We start from the raw sequence: 17,257 nt of genomic DNA on the forward strand, positions 1-17,257 counted from the left end.
CGCGCAGCAGCCTTGCGCGCCCGCGCAGAAATGCTGAGCGGCCGCGCAGGGTCGGGGAAAATAATATATTATTTTAGACTTCTACTTCTGTTTGGCTTCCAACTTCTATGTAATCTGAGTTTTATGGGACTATTATATAAGTAGATTTGAGACGTTTTTCACAGAGTATTAAGAGGGGATTATGTTTTAGATTGTGTTTTGCAAGAAGCGAAGGAGATAAGGAAGAAGACCGATTTAGCACACAGCAACGAAGAGGAAGCATATATTCTTGTGATTCTTGTTTCGTTGTAACGTTGGATGCTAGTTTTCTTGCTTTGACTTATTTACTCTTGTGACGTACTCTGTTTTAATATAATTAGTTTAGTTGTTATTTTCTTGTGTTCGTTTATCATGATTTCATATGAACCCATGATGGCGATAAGTTCTATTATGGGCTAATCGTGATCATGGGGTTGCAACGGATTTACTATGGAATTCTTTAGTTAATTGTTTAATACTTTAGTGTGTGATGATTGCATGATATCTAGTATTGGTTGTGCGTATTCGTCTTATGTGCGTCGCGAACATATAAGATAGGGTGTTAATCTCTTGTGAAGCGACGGTGGATCTTGAGATTTAGAACTTGCCATGCTAGCATAGGTTCATGTACGTTGTGCATGATTAGTGGGTAACTCTAACAGTTTTATTTTCCCTATGTAATCAAAAGGAATAACTTGTGCTTAAATCGTTGTGTTGTCAATTTCTGTAGACATATAGGAACTCAACATAATTGATGACTATTCAATTTCTATCTTAATTGTGGATGTTTGGTAGAATGGTATTAGTACAATGAAAGTTGGCTTTTATCAGTTTTGTGTTATTCGATTAATATCATCACTGTCACATGCTAAAGGTAATAACTATGGCTATAGAAGGAAGGAATAATGAAGTTGTGATCTCATGAGTGTTTTATTATTGATAAATTGAAGTGTTAGTTAAGTGGTTAATTAAGTAGCTAATTATAGTTAATATTTAATCAACAATTTTAAGTGTTATTATCTTAACATTGAGAAGTAATCATACATTGGTGAGTGAGTTAAATTAGACAATAAATTAGTCTGAGTCTCTGAGGGAACGAACTAGAAAGTATTCTATATTACTTGCGAACGCGTACACTTGCGTGAATATTAGTGCGTGATTTCGCCCTAACAGAGGGAAAGAGGGAGTACCATTTCTCTCTTTCTTATTTTTTTCGATTTTAAAACCGAAACTGACCTGATAAAAATTGAACAGAGATTTTTGAAATTGAAACTGAACCGATTGATCAGTTGCGGTTTTCAATTTTTAAAAATGAAAGCCTATGATTCCGATTCCGGTTTTACCTTAAAATCGAGTCGAACTGGCCAATGTTCATCCCTGATAATAGACAATTAGAAGCGAACATTTCAAAATAATTTGATAAAATTTTACGAAATTAAAATTTTGAAAGGGTACAAATTTATCGAATACAAAGAGATTTAGTTATATCGTAAATAGTTCTTCTTCTTTTGTTTTTCTTTGAAGAAAGGTGTACCTTAAACTGAATAAATTGCAGGAGTATCATATCATTATAACGGCATAACTACGAATTTTTCAAATTTATATTAGCTTAAATATGTATTTCTATACCTAAAAATTATGTGCTAAATTTAACTAGCAGTTATACAATGTTTATTGCTAAAATATATTTGAAAGTTTTCTTAGAATTTCATAGAAAATAAGTAAATATCTTCAAAGCTATTCATTGGTAGAAGATAACTGTGTACAAATACACAGGAATCGGTTAAAAATGGTAAAATTAAAAAAAAAAAAATTAACCAAACAAATGTAGTAAATTTCGCATAATGCAAATGTACGCGGTCTTACCCTCACTCAAATGAAGAGGCTATTTTCAGCAAACACCGGCTTGTGTGTGCACGTAAATGTGTGTTACAGATTTAAGAAATGATAAATAATGATATATCAAAATATGTAATGTAATAGAGAAAAAAGGAGGTGAGATTAACCTTATATAAGAATGCCTTATATGAGGTTAAATGACATGCCAGTGAATGTTTTAAAACACGGGAGTAGTTGCCTTTTTTAATTATTAAAAGAAAAATAGTTACTGCATGAGCTTATATGCAATACACACATAAATCTTCTTGTCGCGTCTTCTTCTGCTTCTCCTCCGATGCGGTGATGTTTTACCATGTACAAACTAAACACCATTACTCTCAGTTGCCTTTACCAGTTGAGTTGTAGCAGTTTAAAAAACAAGCTTTTAGATGGATCCCCTAACTACATACAAAAAATCAAGGTTCTGCAATCTAGTAACTAAAAATGTACATATCTTGAGTGTTTTTATGGTAAATTGCATGCATTCTAACTATTTGCTCATCTGTTACTGCTATTAAATACTTTACTATACATATCTATGTGCAGTCAACTATATGTGCATACAACCAGTGTATTGTGACTTGAAAAACATTGCGTAAATAACACGATAAACTTTGCTTAAATAACAAATTTAAAGCGTGAAAAACATTAAAAGTAAGCAACCCAAATCTAAAAAGCCAAGAAAGATGAACTGTTTAAACTGATCATCATTTACACCAGGCATAAATTTTACTGAAACCGCCTCTAAATCTACAAATGCTTCCTGATCCAGAACTTGCGGACAAAGCCACTAGATATACCTTAAATGAGCTTATAAACTGTTCTGTTTCATAAAATGAATGAAAGCAGAGAGCAAATTTCTTGATTTGCAAATAAGTAAAACAATAAAAATTTATGCCTGACCATGTAGTAGCATTCAAGAATCCTGCAACAATAAAGTGCCTGGACTATAATATATTGGCCAACATGCTGGTAAAACTTGATAGAATTTTCAGAAAACATAGGCTAAATTAGTTGGAGAAACTTATTGAACTTAATTTTAATAAAAATCTGCAACCAAATCAAAGTTCAGAAGAACTTCTACAATTAAAAAACAAGAAAACAGAGTACTTTACATAATCATTGTTTACTATTTTTACATGTACTCTTGTAGTGCCCCTTCTGACCACAACTTCCACAAACTCTTTTCTGCTTCAAATCCTGAGATTGCTGCATTCCAGTAGGGATTCGTGATGCATTACGTGGTCTACCTTTCGTCTTGCATTTCTTAGGATCGCTGATGGTGAAATTGAACATCATCTCTTGAGGGCTTTTATCCGTTATATTTACCTCTGAAAAATCATCTACACTTACGGACACCGGTGGTGGCATCTGTTTATTTCCAATCTCGCCAACTTTATTCCACCACATCTTTATTTCCCTTTCCATTACTTCATAGAGGTCTCTACGAGTAATTATCTTTTCATAAAGTTTATTAAAATTACCTCGCAATGTCCAAGCTTCAAGAGATGTTACCTCTGTAGTGTTGCAATCTATATTCAAACCAGGTGAACCATCATTGTTCCCACTGACCGTTGAACTGGTTGTATGTCTCACATTTAAGGTCCATCTTGATAAAATATTCAGCAGGTATGATTTTTAATCTTAATTTTTGCTTCATGATATATAGTATGTGTTTGCATAGAATACCCCATGTCTCAAATTTAGCACACGAACATTTGCAAAACTCAGTGGAAATATTTACCTTAACAATGTGTGACATATTATGATCCTTGAAAGTTACATCATACACCATCTCGACACCTATAACTACTTTTTTGCTGTGCTGGCAATGCAAAATCTGCATAAATTCGTTCTGAAATAATTTGAATATATTGCGAGAATAAATTTTTCCAGCATGAGCCTCCAAGCTATGCATATTTGTCAAATCAGGGGTGGTTGTCATTGATATTAAATCCTCTTTCTCTTCTGTATCGCGACGGCTAGCAATTGCCTTTTCATATTGATCAACGAAGTCAGACAACAGAGTGTTGCTATTGACATAACCATCAAAAAAAGAATTCATACTTTCACTTCTTTGAGAAGACTTCATTCCTGCAAAAAACTTGTATCAGTCCTGATTAAATAAAATTATAAATCTGATTAAAGAAATTTAAATTGTAATACATTATATTATTTGACGATTTACCTGCAAAAAATGTATCCTTTAGGTATGCCTTTACCCAGTGATGTCGTTTTACATACATGTTCACAATCCATTTCCAAGACTTCATAATATTTTTTTGAGAATCAGTTAAAGGTTCTTCATAATGTGGCTTGTATTTCTCACATAACACGCTCCAACATTCCTCAGATTGTTCAATAGTTCTACATTTTTTAGCCCACATATTGTAGTCCTCATTGAATGTTAGGTGAGCACATTGCAGTGAACTTAGGTGCTCGCACTCATGAAGCCCAAGATGCCATTGACAATATCGATGATGTGTATGGAAAAACTTTTTTAATAGCATTACAAATTGCAAGGTCTTGGTCAGTAATAATTGCCCTGGGAGATTCATTCCACATACAATTCAACCACTGTCTAAATAACCAAACAAATATTTCCTCTCGCTCATCAGAAAGTAAAGCACAACCAAATAAGGTAGACTGTCTATGGTGGTTCACACCCATGAAAGGTGCAAAAGGCATTGAAAAGCTATTTGTCTTGTACGTAACATCAAATACTATCACATCAGAAATTTTTTTATAAGATTTTCTCGCTCTAGCATCGTATCAGAAAATACTTCTGTAGCCGCGTTCTTCGTCAAGTTGAATGGCATAATTAAAATTCAGAATATCTTGCTTTTCTCTCTAAAAAACTCTGCACTACAACCATACACTCCTTGCCAATATTATTCTTTCTCTTGATTCTTAAATATTCAGAATATTGTTGGGGTGTCACGACATCTGTAGCACTACCACATGCACTATTTATAATGCATGATATTTTAGCTGGCCCAACTCCACAACTACTAAATTTATCAATTAATTTCTTACAAGTTGAATCTTTATGAGACTTGTTGTGAGATCTTAATTTTATTTTTTTATTCGGACTCTTGAGCAGGTCATGAGAATGGATATCATTAAATTTTTTAATTTCCCATGTTCCTAATTTATTTAGGATAATTTCCATTGAAGCTTTGCAACCGCATCTAGTTTCTCGACGCCGTTTTATGTTGTTCTCATAATGTGCCTCTTGTTTTATTTTGAAACCTTCTCTATTACATACAAATGTTCTTCTGACAATAACTTCATCCTTTCTAGACTTGTACGTAGAATATTTACGTACTGCAAACCCATGCGTCAAACCAAAGTTATTATAAAAATTGTATGCTTCTCCATGTGATTGAAATAACATACCTTCATGAGGCATAACAGATGCTCGTGTACCATTCTCTATATCCAATTCATCATTATAGGTATCTTGTAAATCAGCAGACAGTGAATTCTCAGTAGGTGAATCTTCGAGAATTTGACAATCTTCATTATTATTGTTTATTTCCTAAAAAAATTGAAGTATATTCTAAGAAGATTTTCATCAAACATGTGGTATGATATATAATCATAAAGTAATAAGGCTAATAATACTTGCATCATTCATATTGATATTCTAAATTTAACATATATAAACGTTAAGTGAGTGATGGACGACGTGACAAGAAGATCAATTTTGAATTATACTCACCGGGGATGCGTGTATCTGTTGTTCCATTCCCATGCCCAGAATCAACACAAGAAACAAAAAATGATTTACTTTGATATATGTAGATGCAGCTACATGTTATTAGGTAAAACAGAGTTCTTTTTATTTTTATGTAATACAAGATGGATGGATTACGTGATACCTAACGACAGCAGCACGTGTTATTTAACCTTATGTAAGCAATTATTTTAAATGAGGTTAATCTTACCTCCTTTTTTCTCAATGTAATAACTTAATTAACATGAATTTGATCATATAATTCATGTCTTCCTCTTGTATTTACATGAAACATATTTATACCGCGAAACTCTTCATCCGTTCTATGAATTTATGAACAAAAAAAATATGATTTTATATAATACTGCTTTCTTTGTCGCTTGTTTTGCAATTAATGGCAATAGTAACTCTGAACCCCACCGTAAGATCTGATGAGCAAAACCAAAATCCAAAATTCTATATCTAAAATTCGATTGGATCAACGAATCACGTAATTGAAGGTATCGATCGATAAAGAATGAAGCGAATTGCAAGAATTTGATAATAATTTGTTTGACTGCTAATTAATGGGATAAATTCCAATGAAAATAAATCAAAATTAAAAGAATGAATGTATCAAAATAATCAAGAATCGAGGTTTAAAAAATCTAGGGTTTCTTCGAGATATTCTCTCCTCGAAGTTTTTTAGATGATCTAGTTTAATCTGAATGGGGTAAATTTTAATGAAAATAAATCATAAATAAAAGAGTGAATTAATCAAAATAATCAAGAATCGAGGTTTAGAAAATTTAGGGATTCTTCGAGATATTTTCTTCGCGAAATTTTTTTAGATGATATAGTTCAATCTAAGTTTTATTGTTAGTTTACTCTAAGATGTCTAGTTCTTCAGATCTAGGGTAAAATTTAAAAAACTGATTTTAAAAATATACTATGTCAAATGTTATTTTATTTTAATGAAGCAACTACATGTTAATAATGAGTAGTGCTAGATGCACAAAAAAATAATACAAAAAATTGTTACAAAATGATGTGTCATGGGTGATGTGACACTTTGTAATAATTTAATTGATACTTTTAATGTAAATGTCGGGGGTCCATTTTCATTTAGCCAATGAAAATTTGGCACTTGACATTTTATAATTTTTTTGGAAATCAATTTGGTGCCCCTAACGTTTTCCTTAATAATAAACTAGCTTAGAACCCTCGTACAAAATGAAAAATAGAAGTTATGCATGCACAATATAATAAACAGTAGTAGACTAGTAGGCATATATGAAAGAACACTTCATTATTAAAATCTTTATTTGAAGTAGGTACCTACACAAAATTAGTTAATTCTGGTTAAATTTCTTTGTAAATAAGCCCGGCCTTTCAAATATATATATATATATATATATATATATATATATATATATATATATCTATTTTATTATATTAAATACAAGACATTAAAAGTTGGTTATTGGTACTTGATTACTCAATTCAGAACCGTCAGATCAAACTAATAAAAAATGTTAGATATAATCTTAAAAATTATTATATAAGAAGTATAAGTTTCGAATATTACCAGCAATATATTAAAATTATAATTTACAATATATAATGATAAAAATAACCGTATTGCATTGTAAAATTATTATACAAGGCATATAAGGTTCGAATCCCAACAACAATATATCAAAACTAAATTTTACAATATATAATAATAAAAACAACCGTGTTATTCACACTAGTTATATAATACTCCCTCCGTCCCTACCATTTGTTTATAAGGTTGGGCACAAAGTTTAAGAAAAAATGATAAAGTAGTGAGGGAAAGTTAAAAAAGTGAGTAAAATAGTGAGACCGATTAATATTATATATATAAAGTGGGTATAGTGGAGATAGTTGATGTAATTATTTTTTATATTATAAAATTTTTACTATTTTTGAAATTTTTTGAATGGTAAATAATTGTAAGGGACATCTAAAAAAGTAAAATGTAAACAAATATGAGGGATGGAGAGAGTAGTATAGATATATAGGCTTCAAGAGAGAACTCTTTTATATAAAGAACCGTAGAGAACACTTGATTCTATTATAAAATTTCATCAAATTCGTTGCTAACGTGAAATAATAATTATATTTAAATATAATAAAACGTTTAACAATTGAAATTTGAAAAAAAACTTGATTTTAAATTTGATTCTATAATTGTGATTTTACTGCGATTCTACTACATATTATTTCATCAAATTTCAATAATTTTTTAAATAAAAAAATTATGCAACTTCTTTTTTAATTTCCTAATTAAAATTTTTAACTTATATGATGAAAAATAAAAATAAATTACATATTTATATTTTTAAATAATGGCTCTATTTCATGTATTGACACCCTATATTTATATAGGCGGCTATTCTAAGAGAAAATAATTTTAAAATAAAAACTAGAAACCAAATAATTTTTTTTAAAAATTACTTCGAAATATATCATATATGGTATGCAAATCGAGCGTTGAGAGATGTAGAAAAATATAATGAAATCGGATTTAAAAAAAAATTACAGTTTGACAGGAAAAATCAAATTAAAAAAGGAGGGAGAAAGCTGAAATTGAGTGTGAGAGGGTGTACATTGGTTGGATGGGATACTTTTAGGGGACCATTAGATTAGATTATTAGATTGATCTAATAACTTAGATTAGTTTTTAATTTCTATTTTAATTTTAGTTTCTATTTAATCATATACTTATATATATGATTATTGATGACGTTTTATTGTCAACCAAACAATTTCCACAAACAAAACTCAAGTAATAATACTAGCTTTAGGGGTAAAAACAAACTAAAATGACCAAGACCATTTACTTTAGTATATTGTACTGACTTTAGTAATTGTACCCAGGATACACGGGGGAACAGCCATTTTCATGTCACCTTCCATTGAACATTGTTATAATGATTCTCACAATGACCCATGTCTAAAATACTTATCAGCAGACTTCCCAAATGAAAAACATACTCAAATTGTTTTTTTGCCGAAAAGCATACCCAAATGAAATGCCATTTATTAATTAAATATAATAAAATTTAAAACATAAAACTTAAATATATAATTAAAGTTAGTTGATAATAACAACCGAATATTATCGTAGTACTCATTTATATTAGTAACTTTTTAGATATTTAAATATATATAAATATTTTAAAATTATATTTATTATTTCTGAATATTTCTAATATTAAAATAATTAATAAAAATATAAAAAAATTTGTAAAATAACATGCCAAATCATGAAAAGACATATCTGGCTAATTGAGTTTATGATGTGACTCAGCAAATGACCCTACGTCTGACTGCTAAGTACAGTATTAGTTGGTGTATAGATATCAAAAACACAAACTCCCAATCCTTGGATTTATAAGATGGAGGACTCGTGATTAAACAGAGATAGCACACTACTGGGATTCACTAACTTCAAACTTCAAAGCATAACTAGTTCAATACCCAGCATCGTGATGATACTACAACTACACAGAAGCTCATAACAACTTGCAAAAATATTCTATGCAAACTGCCATACACAACTGAACAAAGCTACAGCACATGAGAACAATTAGGAACCCCCCAAAATATGAACTCTTTATATGGCGCGTTTTTCCTGACTCGTACACAAAACAGTTACTTTCTGCTACTCCAGCCTTAAACAGCAACTTCACTTTAACATATTAACTGGAAATGCCAGAGGATCGAGCTGTACACAACCTGCCACTAGACTACTATGTTCGTCGTTGAGCTGAAAAGCAGGAATTCGATGAGAGAATAGTGATATTTCACTCCAGAGTACCTTCCGAATATCTGGCTTGTTCGGTAGTTTACTAGGAGCCATAAAAACAGACTTGAAACCAGCTTGAGGTATCAAACTCGAAACTTCAATATTTTCCTTGTTACATTTTAGAACTTCCACTATGTCGAACTCGCAACTCTGCAAGACAAAACCCAAACGCTTATCATTCCACGATTTGTGCATTGCCCATATCTCTCCTTTCCAGGGACATATTGCATATTTGTCATCACCGAATTGTTTTGCTTTCACTTTATGTGAAAATGAACTTGGAAAGAAGATTTCAGGTTCTCCTTTGCAGACTCTAAACATTCCACAACTAGAAGGCGGTGGGTGTGTTGATTCAAGCAATGTTGCATACACTAACATTAAAGCAGATTCTACATTCATAATCTGAACATAATTATTAGCAGTGTCATCCTTTTGACCATATAGTGCCCACAACTGACCTGGTTTAAACTTTGAAATAGACTTGTCCTCTCTAAACTTATGAAAGCCTTCTGAAGATAAATCATCAGCTGAAAAACCTGGATAAACTATTAGACTTTTTGAAATATTTAAAGGAATTGTGTCTGATGAACCATGCTTTTTCCATGGGCGGAAATTATCATTAAATTCTTGGTCCTTGAAACCGTTCAAGTCCTTTAAACTTCCCTTCTGAGCTTTACTGTGACTACAATCTGCGACCAGACGAGTTTTTGATGTCTGCATACTTGAAAATTTTGTTTCTAAAGAACCATGCCTTTTAGATGTAAGGAAATCAGCAGATCCTTGGTCCTGAAAACCACCCAACTGCTTTGATCTTTCTTTCCGAGTTGAAGAAGGACTACATTCCGTATCCAGACCTACAGCCTTTGTTGCAGTCTTCAGGATCATGGAGTTTATTGTAGGATTTACTTGTCCTTTGCCATATCTTTTAATTGCATCTCTGCTCCTATTCTCTGAATTGACCTTCCCAGGGGAACACGTTATAGTGAAAGAGTCCGGTAGAGAAGCAGGATCAAGTTCAAGACATCCTTTGGGTACACCATCCGTTTCAGATTCATTAATTCTAAATGATGGGACTTGATGGGAAAATTTAAGCAACTCACAAGAAAGTATCCGTGAGTAGGGACTCCCTACCTGGGTTTTTCTCCGGAACAAACTTAAAAATCCATTTACTTTTTCCAAGTGGGCAATCTTTACTCCAGTAATATCGTTGAAATCTGAGACAACCTCAACAATTTCAAACAGGAATTGGTCATGATTCTTGGGGTCAGACTTCCAAGTAATGTGCCAATCCTTGAAAATGGCCCAGATCTCCCCTTTTCTGGGATATATAACATAACAATTAGAATTTAAATTCTTGGCACAAATCTGGTGGGAGAAACAAAGATGGCTTAGAGTATCCTCCGAACTGGTGCATGCAAATTTTCCACAGGCCACAGGTAAGCCTGTCTTTACCCAATCAATCTCACTTTGGCATTCTGGTTGAGGCTCCAACCAAGTAATTTGAATCTCTTTTGATGATCGTACCTTCCTGATCTTCGCATAAAATCTTGGCATAGAATCAACACAATCATAACATGCCCATAACTGATCGACTGCAAAATTCTTTTCTTCCTTGTCTTTGGTAAAATTACTGCATTCTGGTTCAGCTGATACATAATAGTCTAGCTCTGGAGGGAACTCTAAGTTTAAATTGGCTTCTTGTTTGGATGTCACTTTGCACAGATCAGCAGAAGGTGGTATGCCAGCTGAATTACATACCTCAGCTACCAAATTGTCTAAAGTTCCATAATTTCCAGCTGAATCACATAACTCAACTTCCACATTGTCTACAGTTTGTCGATTCTGATCTTCCAAAGGATTAGAGCATAATCGGCTCTTTTTGGACTCTCTGTTGAAACTCATATATCCACCTTCTTCAGGAATATGGACTTTATATAGGTCAGACATCATCCTGGCAAAAACATTGTCAGCAATTTTTTCTGGATCAGGACCAGTAGAACCACTTCTAGTATCAGATCTTCCAACAGAGCCAGAACCCAAATGGATCTCTCTTTTTCTTTTTCTCATGTTCAGTGATTCCCTGGGGTTAACATTAGCATTGGGCAATACCGTGTCTTCAGTGCATACACGCTGATATTCTTTCCCTCTGGTCTTCAAGATCGCATCATCGACATCAAGACCTTTTGCCTTTGGAGGTCCCAGATTGATAGCCTCCCATTTTGGAACTCTTTTCTGTTGACATAAAGCAGGCTGACCCCGAGTAGAACGTAAATTTCCAGCTGGAGCATTAGACTTTTCTTTGTTAGCTTGTCGCACTGCACTGCCCGGACTTGTATCATTAGCAACAATTTGTTTTGAACAACTCGGACAAAAAAGACTTCCATTAGAAGTATATTTTGTATACTGGAATTTTGCAGTACAAAAAGGACAAATTTCAAATGTTTGCTTGCTGTTCAACATCTCTGGTTGTATAGGTTGCTGATGCTTTAATTTGGTAACTGAAGAATCAGAGAACTTTGGGATCTCCCTCTGGACTGCACATGATTCTCTCGATGAGTGATTCTTACTTCTCAGATGATAAGGTTGCTCTCGTTGGGAAAATTTGGAAGCTGCCATCCCTGCATCACTTATCCACTCTCAGGGTATTTCAAACTACACTAATTTAACATAACTAATCAGCTTGATAGAAAAATTGTCAGATATATGGGGATATACTGGTCAAAAATTCATGCAACGAATATTTATTAGTTGAACTGACTCCAAATTTATACTTACCAACAATTGCTTGTGTTCATAGTATAATATACATGTCTTCCACTAACATGTTTTAGGAAGGCTGGTGCTCTAATATGGTACGAAGGTTTAAGAGAGGCTTGAACGTCAGATACCTTCTACCCCAATATTCTCCCATGTATGAACCTTTGTTTCTACATTTCTCAGTAAGATTGTGATTGTGTGCCCTGCACATTGGAGTCATTTTAATGGTCCAGTTGTGCAAGGGAGAGTTTTAAAAGTGTAAGATCCATTTTTTACGGTATACATTTTTTTGGCTTGGTATTTGCCCGTTGTTCTCTTCTGTCATATTCCATTTTTATCCTTTTAGTAGTAACTAAAAAATTATATCTTTCCTACGTACAATAGGTATGGAAATAGGGGGCGGGCAACCTAGGCTGAAGTCCCCGCTAAGTTGGAAATTCAGAATAGAATATTTTTTTAAATCCCGACTTCAACTTAAAAATCAGTAATTTTTTACTAAAACCTGGCTAGCATCCAAAAATTAGCTATATTATATTTTAGCCCTTCTGTTTCGGGATCCTGGTTCTGCCTACATTTAAGATAATTAGATATTAGGTGAGATGTTTGTGAAAAAAGTAATTTGTTCGGAACTAATCTAATCAGTGGACATTGAACATGAACAATAAAGCTACATTAATATATATTTGATGTTTAGGACTCTAGCGGTGAGCAAAACAATGCACACCCACAGAGATCTGAACTTAATCTCAATTTCTCAAACATATCAGTGGTTCCATGTTTTCTGCTCAGGACGTCATAGAACCCTAATTTTACATTGTAAACAACCACATATTACACCTCTACCATAGTGAACTACTAATTTAGTTTTAAAGGAGTGTGAATTGATAATAATGATAACACTAAGTTTGAACCAAACAAGAACACCATCATTATATGCACACAAGAATGAAGGATTTGTATTCCAAAATATATTGCAACAACAATGATAACTATATCAGTAATATGAGAGAATAGTAACCTGCACTTGAAGAAATGACATCAGCATCTCTATTGAGATCAGGACCACGAGAACCACTTGTAGTATCAAATTTTCCAACAGAGCCAAAACCCAAATCAATCTCTCGTCTTCTTCTTGTACTTCTCAAATTCCTCAAGACACTAGGATTGACATTAGCACTGGGGGACGATTTATCTTCTGTACTTGAACGTTGATATTCTTTCCCTCGGGTCTTCAAGGTTGCTTCAGATACGGTAAGACCTTCTGCCTTTTTAGCTCGATTCAACTTCTTGAGCTTGTGACTGGGATTCCTTTCATAATCCATGCTGGAAGGTGGAAATTCTTCACTCTCTAATGCTCCAAGATTAATTTCCTCCAATCTTGGTATTCTTTTCTGTTGAGATAAATCAGGCTGATCCTGAGTAACACATAAGGTTTCAGCTGGAGCACCGGACTTATCTTGGTTAGCTTGTAGCACAGTATTGTGAGGACCTGAATCATTAACAACAATTCTTTTCGAACAACTTGAACAGCAAAGACCTCCAGTATAAAAATCTTTGGGATACTGGACTATTGTGTTGCAAAAAGGACAGGACGTATGTAATTTTTTCCTGCTGTCTGTCAGATCTGATTGTGTTGGTTGATTATTGTTTAAATTGGTATCCAAAGAATGAGAAGCATGTGGAATTGCATTTTGTACTTCACATGATTCTCTCAACGCATGATTCGTACTTCTCAGATGAGGAGGCCGCTCTTGGGAAGATTTTGAACCTACCATATCTGCATCAGCATTCAGCTTTTAGAGGATGATTTGGAATGCAGCAATTAACAAAACCGATCAGTTTACAGGAAAAATACATAAATAAATATATGGGTGCACAATATCTAAATAGACAAAGTATCAACCTTCGATATATATAAATGTGGTTCAGCATCAGCATTTTACTTAATCAGAAATTTACGAGTGAAGTGGGGAACAAACTTCGCAAATACCAAAATGCTGAGAACATAAGAAGCTCGGGTAAGCCTATTGTTTTTTTTGTCATATTAAACTGAAACCTTGCTAGTAGTAATTGTACAAAAAAATATCTATCAAGTGTTATTAAGATTATTAGGATTATAAGCTTCCTGTTGGTGACAGAAGTAACTAGTCCACCACTTAGTTCAGTTAATTAATAAACAAATCGGGGGACCTTAAAATGGACCATGAGCCACAATGACGAGATTAATTCGACTTAACTAATGTGCTTAGATTTATGACGCACACTACTGCTGGAAGATGTGTGTGATTGATTCTAGAACTTTGTCTACCCAGATAATAACATTATACCTATAATAACACATTGACCATTAATTAATATGGTAAGCTAAACTAATGTCCTTTGAGTCTGGTACCCCCAAAAGTGTCAGCGAATTAAGGAGCCAATCGGTGTCGAAAGGGCTAGGAGGAATAGATCGATTACCAACCACAAGCCCTCACCAAATCCGTGTACCTAAAATCTAATAAATCTAATGCATCAAATAAATAGGTAAATCAACTACTCAAAAGTAATTAAATTACCAAACAAAAACCATATCAGTGAAAAAGAAAGAATGATATTAACCTGCACTTGAACAAAGAACACCACCACTTTTTCTAGGAATTTGAATAAATTCCAACTTTCTTGATTCCAAATCTCTAAACCCATCATCAAGTTCCTTCTGTTTCAAATCAAGCTCCTTGGCACGCTCTTCGATAAAATTTCGACTAAACTCCATTTCTTTCAACTTCCCATCAATCTCTTTCAACTTCTCTTTACATAAAACTTCAACTCTCCCTACTTCTTTCTCTTTAGAAACCAATCTCTCCCATCTCTCTTTCAACTTCTCCACCTCATTTTCAAGAACTTCAACTCTATCATGATCACAAGACCCATTGCTTACATCAGTCTCTTTAAGCTTGTCATGCATGGGGTTTTGTGAAGAACTCTCAACTTGATTCTTGTCCAACCCCTGATCTTTAGATTTGTCTTGTGCATGTTGATGATATTGAAGCTGATTCAAAGTAGGGTTTAGGTTTGGACAAGAATCAAAATGATCTTCAAGATCTTTCCACTCAACTAAGAGAGAGAGAATTGCTTTTTTCAAACCCTTTCTCTTCATTTCTGTGACTTGCATGTTGCTACTCATATTCTCTTCCATCTAGCATCAATCAAAGATATGTTGTTTGTTGACTTTGTAGATGCAGGTAGAATTGAGTTGAGATGAACTAATGGGAACAGAGAGAGTAAGCATTCGCTAGTATTACGTGGAGTCTCCTTAGACTCACACGTCATCTTTATTATTTCCTTTTTCTTTTTATTCTTAATTTTTACAAAGTAAGATCCTAATATTCCATCTCTCCGTGAAGGAAGAATGGTGTTTAAAATATCTGTTAAATCATGGATCGGACCCCGATAATTTGAATTAAAAAAATCGAAAAATCGTTAAAATTATTGTTAATGGTTTAGTTAATCGAACAATTTACACGTAAATAGTTGGGTTATAATTTTTAATATATTAAAATTGATTAAATCAAACTGGTGCGTTATATAATAATACGTAAAAAGTCATAATATATAATAATAAACTAGCTCTATAGCCATGTGCATTGTGCATATTCTTGATTACACATTTTTAATTATAGTTGCTGAAAGTATATTCATGTTATTTTTTGGTAAATCGATGACGTTAACGTATTTGTTTATGTATATGAATATTTTTACCTTTCTGGGGTATGATTATATCGATGTATAACATATTTTTCGACATTTAATATTAAACTGAAATAATATAAGTATTTCAATGATAAAAATGTGATAAGTACGGAACAGGATTGTTGATCTTGATGGAAGTTTGTGTTTTTAGACTAATAATTTTCTCAACTCGAATTATGGGCCGTAACATTCATGATTCTCGAGTTTCTTTAATTATTTTTCTTCTATACATTAAAATTCGATATTTGTTATATATAAATATGGTTTAAAATTTTCAGTATTATATCACATATATCATTAATAGTTTTAATCTAATCTTTGTATACGTGTAGTTTTAACCATTTTATAAAAAGCTATACTTTTAATAATAGTTTCCCATATTGTTAGAATCAAGAATAATTTATATTATTCGTCTTTCAATCTTCATACACTAATCTTATCTTTTTCCTTGAAAATGTATTTAATATATTTATACATACCTATAAATTGTTGATATTAAATAATGAACAAATAATAATTAGATGCAGTATTGAGACAGAATACTTAATACATTCATATTAAATTAGATGTAATTAATACATGCATATTAAATGAAAATAACTATTAATATACAATTATGAGGGGCAATTCATCAATTCAGTAATTAAATATATAATAGATAATTAGATTAAAATTATAAATTATGCTTTTTCTCTATGTGTGTGTATATCTCTTCTATATATAATAGGAGAACAAATATATAATTTCATGAGATTAAAAAGTCTCATTAAAAAGACTAAATTACCCTTATTTGTAATATTTATATAAAAAATTTGTTTTGTGGGAATCAGACTCAAGTTATTTCATTCAACTATACAAGCTCTTACCACTACATCATATTGTCACATGTGTTTTTTATCATATAGATAATATGTAAGTGTGCTAAATGAATATTTTATTTAACTTTAAAGATACTTACTTGAATTCCGAAAAAAAAGATAGTTAGTTGAATATTTGTACAGTTAATTTTAAAGAATTGAATTCCAAATATAAAATTAGGCATAGTACATAAAATGTATTATTATCTTATTTATTATTCATTTTTTAGTTTGAAAATATATCTCATATATTTTTAACATATTTTTTATTATAAAAAGTAATTAAAATGTACATATATAATTTATAAAAAAATATTGAAAATAGATTCGCTTAGATATAAATAATCTATATTGGTATTACATATTTAGATAAGTTCGAATTATAATGAGTCAATGCATTTTAGAACTTGGCCCATTATATAAAAAATACTCGAAATTTAACAACATGACCTGGCCGAAAAA

At 32.2% G+C, this 17,257-nt stretch overlaps 2 protein-coding genes across 2 annotated transcripts; both read right to left on the minus strand.

Moving 5' to 3' along the window:
• Positions 1-3,015: 3,015 nt before the first annotated feature.
• Positions 3,016-4,283, minus strand: LOC141695568 (protein FAR1-RELATED SEQUENCE 5-like). Its single transcript, XM_074499806.1, has 3 exons — positions 4,085-4,283; positions 3,641-3,990; positions 3,016-3,354 (listed from the first exon to the last, which is right to left on the minus strand). Exons 1-3 carry the CDS (start codon positions 4,281-4,283, stop codon positions 3,016-3,018), a joined length of 888 nt encoding a protein of 295 aa, XP_074355907.1.
• Positions 4,284-9,329: 5,046 nt separating this feature from the next.
• LOC141695569 (uncharacterized) lies at positions 9,330-15,477 on the minus strand. Its single transcript, XM_074499807.1, has 3 exons — positions 14,808-15,477; positions 13,225-13,983; positions 9,330-12,067 (listed from the first exon to the last, which is right to left on the minus strand). Exons 1-3 carry the CDS (start codon positions 15,382-15,384, stop codon positions 9,330-9,332), a joined length of 4,074 nt encoding a protein of 1,357 aa, XP_074355908.1. The 5' UTR covers positions 15,385-15,477.
• Positions 15,478-17,257: the final 1,780 nt, after the last annotated feature.

This window comes from Apium graveolens, chromosome 11, assembly GCF_009905375.1.
Source record: "Apium graveolens cultivar Ventura chromosome 11, ASM990537v1, whole genome shotgun sequence".
Lineage (NCBI taxonomy): Eukaryota > Viridiplantae > Streptophyta > Magnoliopsida > Apiales > Apiaceae > Apium > Apium graveolens.

Excerpts from the sequence above, each read along its gene's own strand:
- LOC141695569 (XM_074499807.1), bottom strand. The coding sequence starts at position 15,384 with ATGGAAGAGAATATGAGTAGCAACATGCAAGTCACAGAAATGAAGAGA. Across the intron at positions 13,984-14,807 it reads TGTTCTTTGTTCAAGTGCAG|ATATGGTAGGTTCAAAATCT; the intron begins GTTAATATCATT and ends ATGCTGATGCAG. Across the intron at positions 12,068-13,224 it reads TGTCATTTCTTCAAGTGCAG|GGATGGCAGCTTCCAAATTT; the intron begins GTTACTATTCTC and ends TAAGTGATGCAG.
- LOC141695568 (XM_074499806.1), bottom strand. The coding sequence starts at position 4,283 with ATGTGGGCTAAAAAATGTAGAACTATTGAACAATCTGAGGAATGTTGG. Across the intron at positions 3,991-4,084 it reads AAAGGATACATTTTTTGCAG|GAATGAAGTCTTCTCAAAGA; the intron begins GTAAATCGTCAA and ends AGTTTTTTGCAG. Across the intron at positions 3,355-3,640 it reads ATATGTCACACATTGTTAAG|ATAATTACTCGTAGAGACCT; the intron begins GTAAATATTTCC and ends CTTTATGAAAAG.